The 12,238-nt window shown below is 45.6% G+C and overlaps 1 protein-coding gene across 4 annotated transcripts in view; it reads left to right on the forward strand.

Annotated features, from left to right (window-relative positions):
• The window catches only part of Cdhr3 (cadherin related family member 3), a 60,354-nt gene that overhangs the window by 13,654 nt on the left and 34,462 nt on the right, over positions 1–12,238 (forward strand). For 3 of the 4 annotated variants that reach the window (XM_076942008.1, XM_076942009.1, XM_034514447.2), the window contains exons 5-6: positions 10,811–10,905; positions 11,644–11,748. In XM_076942008.1, coding sequence (XP_076798123.1) covers positions 10,811–10,905; positions 11,644–11,748 — 200 coding nt within the window. The remainder of the gene's footprint in view (positions 1–10,810; positions 10,906–11,643; positions 11,749–12,238) is intronic. The other variant, XM_076942010.1, reaches the window with a different exon arrangement.

The following is a 12,238-nucleotide window of genomic DNA, read 5'->3' on the forward strand; positions in this document are numbered from 1 at the left end:
GGGCACACTGCACGGCCTGCAGGCAGCCCAACAGGTTGGAGAGTGTTCTTTCCAGGTGCCTCCCCTGGTCTAAGCCTCTTCCAGGCTGCTATTGTGCTCTCTGTCTTCTTTATTGTTTACTCTGGCAGGGAATCTGGTCCATTTCAGGGACTTCCTGAAGCTCTTTTTGAGTTGTTTACCTTCCTGCTTAAGGAGCTTCCCTACAAGGTAGAATATTTCAATCTCTGAACAAACTGTTAAACAACAAACAGTAAGTGCTTTAAATGAGTGTTTACTAAAAGCATACTCGTTATGGAGGGCAAACATAACAGAAAATGTAACCACAGTGGAGGATAGGAGGTGCGTGCGTGTGTGCGTGTATGTGTGTGTGTGTGCACGCGTGTGTGTGTCTCGTGTGTGCATGCTTTCACAGAGGCCAGAGGGAGAACCTCTATCAGTCTTCGGCTTTATTCCCTTCAGTCAGGGTGTCTAACTGAGCCTGACGATAGGCAGAGGCCAGCAAGCCCTAGTGAGGCTCCCATGTTTGAACCCCACACTGTTAGGATCACAGCCACTTTCAACCTCACCTGGTGTTTGTTTGTTTGTTTTTACATGTGCCAGAATCTGGACTCAGATTCTCATGTTTGTATACCAAGTGCTCTTACCCTCTGAGCTGACTCTCCAGCCACAGATTACATGGTACATACTCATGTTCCATGAAGAAGTAGAAATTTTTCTATATAAATTAAGTTTTTCTATGTAAGGTATAATTTGATTTAAAAAAAAAAAAACACCACAAATCAAAAACAAAGGGGTGCCTCAGTGAAGTGAGCCTATTTAGATTCCTCTGAGCCTTGGTGTATAAAGCAGGAGGCCCCTTGTGCCTTTCTTCACTTTTCTCAATTTCTAAGGTGCCATGTTTGGGGTACTGTGTTCTGTTCGTGGTGTGCGTGAGCATTCAATGATGCTCACTGGGTGGGACAAGGACTGTAAAGTTAGCATAGGCTGCACTGAGGTCTCTATCAGTCACTTTTCTGTTGCTGTGATAAAATACCATGAACAGCTGGGTGCTGCTGGTGATGGCGTGACCTTTAACCCTAGCACTTGGGAGGCAGAGGCAGCAAGATCTCTGAGTTTGAGGCCAGCCTGGTCTACAGAGTGAGTTCCAAGACAGCCAGGGCTGCAGAGAGAAACCCTGTCTTGTAAAACCACCCTCCCCAAACAACAACAACAATGAAGACAACAACAACAACAAAAACCAACCAACCAGAGAAACAAACAAACAAAAGCCAATGTAAAAGAAACAGGAAAGAAAAGAAAAGAAAAGACTTCTTAGAGGATGACATAAACTCTATTTTAGGGCCAGGCCTGACTTCAAAAGGAAAGTCATCAGTTCCAGGAACTGGCCACCATGCCCCGTCTTTTCAAGCCATCAGTCCCAGGAACCGGGCTATAAGTCACCAGCTCCAGAAATAAGGCCATAAAATCCCCCATCCAAAGAACAGCCTGGAGATAAACACAAGGACAGGAACATACCTTATCTCAGGATGGGCCATCTATGCTGGGCATCCTTAGATGGTTTGGGTATCTCAACCTGTGGTTAAACATTCATGACATAGGAATGCAGACCACAGACCACCTGGCATAAGTTACCCAGAAACCAACCATGAACTTTTTCATGCACCCACCAATGAAATTTTAGATTACCTAACCCACTTTCTTAAGGTCTCACCAAATATAGAAGAACTTATATAGTAGCCAATCAAAATTGTACTAATATCAGGGCTTTGGCTCCTATCAATCACATTAGAGATCACCTAATCCTTCTAGAGAGATCCCCAGTTCCCTGTTAGAAGGCCTTTGTGCCTTTGCCTGTGGTCGCCATCTTGATGCAGTGGTGACCCCTGCATGTTGGTTGTTTCTGTGGAATGGCCACTATTTGCCTTTGCATACTGTTTGAGTCTCTGCTCTTCCTCCAGCTCTTCTTCAGTTCTCGGCCCCTAACACTATGACCAATGAAACTTAAGTAAGAGTTTATTTTGGCTTATGATTCCAGAGGGATAAGAAGAGTCACTCATGGCTGGGATGGCAGCCAGCTGCAACTGCTGGCACACCTCTTAAACTGCAGACACAAAGCAGAGAGCAAACCAGAAGTAGATAAGGCTTTGTGCTCTCAAAGCCCACCCTTAGTGCTATACACTTCCTGAACTTCCCAAAACATCACCACAAATTGTTCAGATTCCCAAGACTCTGGGGAACATCTATCATTCAAACTACCACAGGGTTTGTGTGTGTGTGTGTGTGTGTGTGTGTGTGTGCAGACTGTCTTCAAACTCACAGAGATCCACCCATCCCTACCTTCTGAATGCTGAGACTAAAGGCGTGTGCCATGACACCCGGCTGTTTCTTTGTTTTTGGTATTTTCAGACAGTGTCTCATAGCCCAGGCTGGCCTCAGCCTTGCAATCCCCCTGCAGCAGCTTCTCAGGTGCTGGACTACAGTATACTCTACTATACCTAGATAAATTTCTATTTTAAATTTCCCTTTTAAAACATCTCCAAGTTATACAGCTGGCATAAGGGTCCATTTTGTCAGAAACCCATTCCAGGTACAGTTGCCCTGGAAGGGAGGCAGCCCTCTATAGCTATAAGCCAAGGTAAAGTCTTACGTTCCTTGTCTCCAGTGCGACAAAGTAGCTCCTTTTAAACTGTACAGCTACGTCAAAGTTGTTTGGAAGGAAATGTAAATCTAGGGCATGTACAGACTGTGGGGTTGTTTGGAGAGACGGACTTCTGGTTTGTCAGAGAAAGCATTCATTAATGCTCATGTGTGGGACGATACAGCTCTATGGATAACTAACACTGTCTAGAAGGATCAAAGACTAGAAAAAAAAAAAAGTAATTTTGGTTTAGGCAGTACCAAGTTCTCCCTGGCCTTTGTACTTAGATGCTTGTTTCTGGGAGGGGCAGGGAGGGAAGGGTGCCAAGAGGCATGGTTTTCTATGAAAAGCAGAAAGAATACAGTTAACTCTCAGTTGATTAGGTCTATACCAATCCCCTTTGGCTTGAAATTGCAACCTCCGGGGGACTTCAAACAGTCCCAGGTGTCCTGCTTGCTCAAGTTACCAAGAGTTTGGAGTTGCAAGGTCTAGATGTAGTGGGGAGTCTGCACAGCGGCCAGTTGTTAGGTCAGAACGGCTAGGACACTGATCTTGAACGCTTTCTCACGTTTAGCATATGCTGAGAACAGATGAGGCTGCATAAGGCATGCAGATTCCTGCACTCAGCAGGCAAACACTGAATTAGCATGCAAACTTCAGAATGGTTTGTAGTACAATGCTCAGAACCCCAGAGCTGAGCTGAGCGAGGATAGACTTGAGTAAGCAACCAAAACACATCCTGAAAGCCACCTGGGCTATGTCTGTGCCTGTTCCCTTTGCTGATGGGCTCTGTAAGATATTCATCCCCCGAATGAAGGGTAGATTCAACAAAGATTGAACACACACACACACTGAAATCCTGGGCTCTCCGAAGGGAAGAGCATTCCAGTCCATACCCACGAACTTACTCCTTCATTGGATCCTTTTAAAAGGAACCTGATAAGCATTCCATTGTGTGTTGTTTCTGACCACCCTTGCTCGTTACTGTCCAGACCTATGCAACTAGAGATGAGTACTGCGTATGTTGTTTTAATGTTTTAGTGGCCACATTAAAAATACAAGAAGCCAGGAACCATTGATTGCTGTTAGATCACAGACATTCTAGCTGCTCCTTTCTCCATCCCAGAAATCAGGCCACACACAACCCTGCAGTCCGTCCCTTGGGACAAAGAACCGAGAGGTGTCTGCAGTGACTCAGCTCAGCCCCTTCCGCTCCTTTTGTTGCCCAGTCTGAACTAGTACCTGCCTCCTGGAAGGAGGCTTTCACTCCCACTGCATCCCTCTCATTGCCGATGGCCTCCTTGGAGACTCTGGGGATACTAATAGGTTTTACAGCTGGAGGCAAAGTGATCTAGTCCACGGTCCTTCCATCAAAGGGCTTTCTCAGACCCTTCCATTAAGGAAGGCCTTTTGCATGAAAGGAAGTATACTTTGTCTTTGCCAGGGCAGACAAAGGATTAAATTAAAAGAGCAATAACCTCACTGTGAGTAGAGCCACAGAACATCCTCACATCTTCTTGCTCGTGGCTCTGAGGGGAGCCTAGCTGGTCCTTCTTCCCGTGAGTACTCTATGCTGAATGGACCGATAAAGTTCATGAATAGATGGCATGCTTATCTGTTTATTTACTGTTGGCGTGTTGGGAGCATGCATGTGAAAGGCCAGAGAACAACTTTGAGGAATTGTGCTCAGGGATTGGTGGGTCTGGGTGGGTTTTCAAGCCTGGAAGTGGGCTCAGACCTTTTACCATACACTGCCACAGTGCCTCATCCTTTTCTTCCTGATAGCTTTTCCACCACATCCCATCCCCCCCCCCCCCCCCATGTCTTGCCTGGGAACTCTGAGGTCACCCCTTGAAGTCATAGCAAACAAAAGTCACTGTACTCTAGGTCTTCATGTGAGGCTCACAGAGGAAAAGCCCTCAGTCTTGGACAATTCCACCCCTAAACCCACAGCTGCTGATGGCTGTGCATGCTTTTGGGGAGACTCTCGGGTCAATGGAGATTTAAGACTGGCAGAGCCAGGGTCTCAGAGACAGGACTCAAGACTCCTTGTAGCTTTCCTCCCAGAGAAGGAACGGGCATTAGAGCTGCAGCTTTATCAGTAAAGCAAACACTAGTAAATCAGCGTTGGGCGCTGAAGATGTAGCTCAGCTGTTAAAGGGCTTGCTTAACACGCACAAAGCCCTGGGTTCAGTCCTTAGGATGCCATAAAACCTGTTATATAGCAAGGTGGAAGCCAGCCTGGGATACATGAAATGCTGTCTCTAAAAACAAATAAGCAAGCCCTACAGAACTCCCAATACACAAGTTTGTCAACGTCTCTTAAAAACACTTAAGTGGCTGCCATCCCCCACTTAGCTCTTCCACACAGACAGACACCAGGGTGCGCCAAAGTGGGGCAGCTTTAGACCAGTGTTGCTTTCTTCAGTAAAGTCTTCCTTCTCTCCCCTCACCTGCCACGCCAGAGCTGGAGTGGGAATAGCATAGAAGAAAAGAGAAAGGGGAATGGTTGGGCTTTTTTTGTTTGTTTGTTTGCTTGCTTCAAAATATTCCGCTTACACCACTTACACCGATAAGTCTAACAGACTCGTGGTACTGTATTTTTAACTTCCAGCTTGATTGAAAGACCCCATTTGGTGTACTGCTCCTCTGGGTAAGGCTAGGTTTGTGTGAAAGGTGGTGGCTTGGGACTTCCCAAGACCAAGTTCTCCACAGAAAGGAGATTTATTTGTCCCATAGATACAGAGGGCAGAGAATAAGAGAAAAAGATAGGAGAACGAGGATGAGGGGGGAAGGGAAGGGAAAGGGAGAGAGGGGTAAGGGATATTTGTCCTGGAAGGAAAATAACTGTCTCTGGACAGAAAGGAGACAGATGTGGCCCATAGACAAATGGCAGTTTATAACAGTAAAAAAAAGGAAGCCCTGTGTTAGGATGAGGTGCTTAATTTTAAATTGGCCAAAGGGGGTCTCGTGACTGCTGGACTGCAATACTTCGATAGCTGGACTTTGGTAGTCAGCCTCAGGATGATGACATGGCCAAATAAGGGAATAGACCTTGCTGGCTAGCTTTAAGAATGTAGTCTAATGGTTTTCAGCGAGGCAGAGGGAATGGGGAGATGGCTAGTGCACCTTGAGGGGACAGGGGTCCTGAATTCAGTGTCTTGAAGTGTCATTGTTACTCCCTGGACTTGGGAGAACAAGAGTTCTCGCTTCTGTCTGGAAACTAGATCAGTGTGGCGTGGATGCCCTGCTCCTATGAGACAAGGCTGAATTCATGTTGATTTTTGTGCTGAAGGGCTGACAGCCAGGGATGGCTGGGTAAGACACCCCTGGTTATATCGCCAGCTGCTCCCACGCTGTAGCAAGGAGCCGAGAAGAGGTTGCTAGCCCCCTGGGAGCTGACATTTCTGGAAACTGGGCCACTCCCCCCCCTTCCCTCTGGCTAAACAGAAAGGATTCTGCAGAGTGAATAGGGCAGGAAGGATGGCCTGTGTCTTCCAAAAGGAAGCTTTTGTGACCAAGAGCAACCAGGAGCCACCAGGAGCCTACAAACAGAACAGTGGGAGGCAGGCAGGGATAGTCCCAGAGGAAAGCAGAGTGCTTGTCTGACGAGCAATTGTTCGCTGAATTGATCTGATTACTCAGGACTTTTCTCAGCCAGGATTGGGGCAGAGAGGGGCTGCAGTTGCTTTTCATTCTATTTAATTTCTGTTTTCCAAGAATGAATATCAAGGGAGAGCTTTGATTAAACAAGCCTTTAAAAAGGAGGCGAGGATGCCAGGTTTTACAGAAAGCCTTACTGAGTCGCTGGCAGGGGGCCACATGACACAATATTTCTAGTCTACAGATAGATATTATCTTCTTTCTGAGCACTGTGTGCCCGTGAACAAAGAGTGGAGACAGAAGGAAACGAGAATTAGCCTAGCACTGATTATGCGTATATACATACATACATACATACATACATACATACATACGTACGTATGTACATACATACATGCATGCATATATACATACATTCATTCATACATACATGTAAAGATTACCAAGATTCTAGGAAATGAAGAATAAACCCTCGTGCTCCCAGTCTCTGTTCACCAATGCCAATTCTACCTGTTGCTCTTTCCTTGATTCTTTCTTTCCTATAGCAGTTGTTGAGACTCTAGGCCAAACTCATGGTTTCAAATCCATATAGCATTACCGCACTTAAACAAAATGGTTGGCATGATTTTTTTTTTTTATTGTTGTTTTTGTTTTAAAATTTTTAGTGATGCTGTGGTTGGCTTTGAGACACCAAAGGATCTCACTTTGAAATGCAAGCTGACCTGGACTTTGTGGCCATGGCCCCAGCTCTGCCCTGTGAGTGTTGGCATTACAGACGACACACAGCACCATGCTCTGCTTTTTAAAGATTTTTCAGAGATAGAAATGTTGGTCTCTCATCAGTGAGAAATTAGAAAGAAGAAAACCCCATTTTTTGGATATCTAACAAACACCCACTGCACACCTGTGTAGGAGAAGCTTCTGTTACACACTGGGATCCTGGACACAAAGGCCACCTTTTCCTTCAGGAACTTACTCTAATTTTTAAGGTGCTGGGGGTCAGGGGTTGAACTCAGGGCCTTGTATATGTGAGGCAAAAGCTTTGCCCCTGAGCTACATCTTCATAACAGAAACTTAGATTTTAGCTGAACAGTAGAGACTACCACCCAGTATGGGTCCAACATATTCCAAGCATTATCATGACAGTATGGAGGTTTGAAAAAGAATGGCCCCCATAGGCTCATATATCTGAATGTTTAGCTACCAGGGAGTGCAAATGTTTGAAAAGATTAGAAGGACTGGGAGGTGTAGTCTTGTTGGAGGAAGTGTGGCCCTGTTGGAGGAAGTGTGCTATTTGGGGTAGGTTTTAAGGTTTCAAAAGCCCATATTAGGCCCAGCTCCTCCCTGCTCTCTGTGGGATGTAGCTTTCAGCTACTGCTCCAAAGCCATGCCTGCCTCCTGCTGCCGTGTTCTCTGCCGTGGTGATAATGGACTAAACCTCTGAAACTGTAAGCCACTCCCAAATGAGTGCTTTCTTTTATGAGTTGCCTTGGTCATGGTATCTCTCCACAGCAATAGAACAGTGACTTAAGACAAGCATGTTGTAGACTCTTCCATAGTAGGTCCTGTTACTATTATCCTACACAAACTCACAGAGCTAGAAATGGTGGGACCAAGGGTCAAATCCTGGAGGCCTTTCTCCAGAATCGCATACACAATTTACTGTTTATGGGTCCAACATATTCCAAGCATTATCATAGCAGTGTGGTGGTTTGAAAAAGAATGGCCCCCATAGGCTCGTGTTAGGTGAATGTTAGCCACCCGGGAGAGCACGTGTTTGAAAAGATTAGAAGGATTGGGAGGCGTAGTTTATGACATTGTATCTCAAATGTGTGTAAGAGGTTTTGGTTCCCATAATTGCCTATACCAGCTCCTCCTGCAGTGCCTCACCTGTATCGCTCTGCTCCTTCAGGTTACCATAAGCTTTGAGAGGCAGAGCATATTTGCATCCCAAGGTTCCCGCTGCGTAGAACCCAATGGATAGATTTGTTTCCCAGAGTTTTATAAAAACACTTGCAAAGTTTTGTAAAAGATTCTGATTCTGATGTGCGTGGTAAATGTCCCCCGTGGATCCATACAACCTCATTTTCCCATCACGCTCATCAGGGGCCTCTGATTACTGGTGTGTGAGGATTCTCTACAGGGAAGACTCACCCCAAAGACACAGGACTCCTCTGCATGTGGGTAGCTTATGGCCAACTATTGCTGTTCAGGCAAAGAACTACTGAGATGGTGGGGCTTGCAAAGTTGTATCTACAATAGAGAGGGGTACAGTCCTGAGAGAAGGTCCCAGAAGAATGCTTCCTGGCATTGCCCAACTGTCTCCTCTTGAAACTGGGGGGGAAAAAACCCTAAATGAATACCAAGAGGATATTGTTAAATAAACCCATGTTTAAAATGCTGTGCTGTCATTAGCTAGTTAGACTGGACAGTCAGAATTAAGGAATGAGTCTGAGTCTCTGGGCATCACATCTGGATCACACTTGGTCTCTTCCAATATCAGAAGTTAATCCAGGTTGATAGGTGACACAGGGCTATGAAGAAATGTTCAAGACAGAAATAAAAAGAACACAATATTGCCATTCGATTAGCATATCATCTTGAGATTTTGAAAGGTGTGTATTTGCACAGAAGGAACAAGAAGTAATCCATCAAAATGATGAGATTTCACACATGGATTTCAGTTAGTGACTTTTTAATATTTTTCCTGTCTTCTCCCATTTTTGTGTAAATGTGTGCTCATTACAACAAGAAAAATATCATTATATAACAAAGAAAAAATAAATACTTCTCAAGCATGGTTTAAAGACTCTATATTGGCCCAAGATGAAACCTTTAATCTATTTTCTGGCCACTCTTTTTTGGTCCTAGGAGCTCCACAGTGATCACACGCCACATCCGTGGTTGAAGACCTTGGCTGTGTGTCTTTGATCCTAGTCTTTGGGGTCCGTAGTTCTAGTTTCAACCCCTCAACTGCATATTGAACTCACCATCTAAGGCCTTAGGGATAGATCACCTCTCATCTTAGCCATAGATAATGAAACCTCCTAAGCTCAGAGCCCTTTGCAATAAAGGGTTATAAAGTGTGCTCTTATTGCCCCTCGTGTTTAACAGCATGGATTCTCATTTAGTTTCCCAATGGAAAGTGCGGCCTTTGTTTGCTACTTTGTGGGTTCTTTGTTCTTCCATGACTCTCCACCCTTTCAACCCCCTAACATTAGATAGGAGAGGAAAAAGGATAGAGGGGGAAAGGGGGGTCCTTATCATCGGACTGCTTCCTGGTGATTACGGTGTCGAGTTCCTTGGGGTAGGTTTGATATTTGTCATCAGGATATCTAATTTTTTTCTTGTTTCTTCTTTGTGCCTGACTACTTAACAAACCTCAACCATCAGTAACCCATAGCAACCAATCACCAACCAACAGCCAATAGCACACCAACAACAGAAAGGAGTGGAGCCATTGGTATTGTCCATAAGTGACAAGGCAAGAGAAGGGTCAGATCATGTACTCAGCCCATCTGATGCAAGCCCTTCTCCTACTTCCTTGACTCCATATCCCAGACAAAAAAAAAAAAAAAAAAAAAAAAAAAAAAAAAAAGCCATCTTGATGAGCACTTGTAGAGGAGCACAGACATAGTCCTGTGGCCTGGACCTTAGTGGGTTCTATGTATAAGCCTGTGTTTCTATTAGATTTCATGGATGTGACAGACAGCTGTCAAGAGAGTAGCACTGGGCACTGGTATCAAGGACAACAGAAATCTTCAACTACCCACATACACAAGAAGACTACTTTTATTGGTGGCCCTTTACCAGGATAAAACCAGAGAGCAGTGTATCCTCAGTGCTAAGTCCTGCTGTCTCCCACATTCTCAAGTCACAACTGTCTCTTCTCTTTCCTTTGTATCATTTCAATGAATAATGCTTGGGTACATGTTTGTACTTCCTTTTTGTTGTTGTTGTTTTGTTTTTGTGTTTTTTTTTTTTTTTTTTTTTTTTCCGATACAGGGTTTTTCTGTGTAGTCCTGGCTGTCCTGGAACTCACTCTGTAGACCAGGCTGGCCTCGACCTCAGAAATCCACCTGCCTCTGCCCCACAAGTGCTGGGATTAAAGGCGTGCGCTACCACTGCCCGGCTATGTTTGTACTTTCTAATTGCCAACTCTTTCAAGAATAAACACAAGGTCTCATACACTCTGGGCATGGTCCTACTATCTAAGGTGACACAGCAGTGTTGATTAAAGTCAAGTCATAGTGCTAGAACCTGGTAAGCAGAAGTCAGATGACAGGGACATGGAGAGGGAGAGAGCTAGCAGCAGAACTTACCCAGGCAGCAGCGGCCTTTGGTAAATTTTCAGTAGTTGGAACAGCTCTTTAGAGAGTCCTCCTCAGAGGCAGGCACTCAGAAGGACCACATCTAAAAGTCTTTCTCCTCAACAACCATGAAGTCTCAGACCTGCCTATTTAGACATCTTCTGAAATCATTCAAAATGTTGTACACACACAGACAGGACGTGAACAAATGCACCTGAGGCTGTACTGACTAATTCTGACTTTCCCTTCTTGTGTACAGTATTTCCTCATTTCTCCCTCGAAGAACTTCAGAATGTCTGCTAATGGCACCCTCTTCTCCACCACGGAACTGGACTTTGAAGCAGGGCACAAGAGGTAACCTTGCCAATGACCTCCCCTGAGGAGTGGCTATCCAAAACACAAGGAAGATGAGGGACTAGCCAGATTCCAACAGGTTGCTGGGTCCCTGCGCAACCTGGGGTATGGCTAGGAGTTCATCTTCAGAATGCCAAAAACCTTGGTCAGACACAGGTGGTGCAATGGAGGATATTCCCAGAGCTGGGGACCAAGAGAGGGAGAGGAGTGACTGGAGCATCAAAGGCAGAGAGTGTAACAAGAAAGAATTTGAAGAGAGGACAGGCTTTGAGACGGAAGCCATAGGCCTTGGGAAAGCCAGGTGAAGCTCCTGGCTCTATACTAGTCAAGAGAAGTAGAGTAGTTATTGAGGCTGGAGTATAGGTCAATGGTGGGGTGCTTCCCTAGTACAGGAGGCCTTGGCTTCCATAGCCAGTATCTCAAACAAATGAATGAATCAAATGGGAGCCTCGTTTCCTTGAGAGTGCAACAGGCCCATTGCAGGGACATTGTAAAGGCAGAGGCTTGGCTGGCTTGAGTGGACATTTGTCCAGGGAGATAGTAGCCATGAAAAAAACCCTCCAGACTGAGAAATGAGAAAGGGTAAGAGGCCACGTTTGACCTTTGGAAGTTGCATACGAAGCAGGCATCTGGAAAGGAGGCTGCTCGCTTTACGCCTTCCACTGTGATCTTTCCCACTCCTCTTTATAGTGGGGTCAGCAAAGCTTGTTTCTCTCCCTTGGAATTTTCCCCTGGCAGCTTCAACCTCCTTGTGGGAGTAAGAGACAGCGGGGATCTTGAAGCCTCCACAGCACTCCAGGTGACTATTGTGAACATCAACGATGAGATCCCTCGCTTTACCAGGTAGGCCTGAGAGCATGCAGGACAGGCCTCAAATGGTTGGCTTTACAGCCCTCACAAACACATTCCTGACAAAGCACAGAGCTGTGCTTTGCCCTGGCCTAGACAAGAAATCCTCAGTAGAGATCTCCAGTGTTCTTTACGCCTCTTATCCCCATGTTCCCCTTTGCTCTCCACAACTCCTGACCCCCACATTCACATGCACCGTGGGACTGTGGGCAGGGTGGAGAGAGAGGTGGGGCTGGGCACAATACTTCTGTGATTCACTGTACACACAGAGAAAATAAGTGCAAGACAGGCACCTGTTTAACCAAGTGCCTTATGCTAATGGAACCCTAAAGCCCACATTGGTGTCACCATAATGGTGTCCTAAGGCCACTGGCATACCAAAGTTTCTTCTTGGCTTGGTGGAACCAGAAAGACACCTGGCTATGCCTGTTGCTTCCACATAGATCTGAGATGAGGGAAAGAGCGTGTGTTGGGAAAGAGGGTA

The sequence above is a fragment of the Arvicanthis niloticus genome, chromosome 11 (assembly GCF_011762505.2).
Source record: "Arvicanthis niloticus isolate mArvNil1 chromosome 11, mArvNil1.pat.X, whole genome shotgun sequence".
Lineage (NCBI taxonomy): Eukaryota > Metazoa > Chordata > Mammalia > Rodentia > Muridae > Arvicanthis > Arvicanthis niloticus.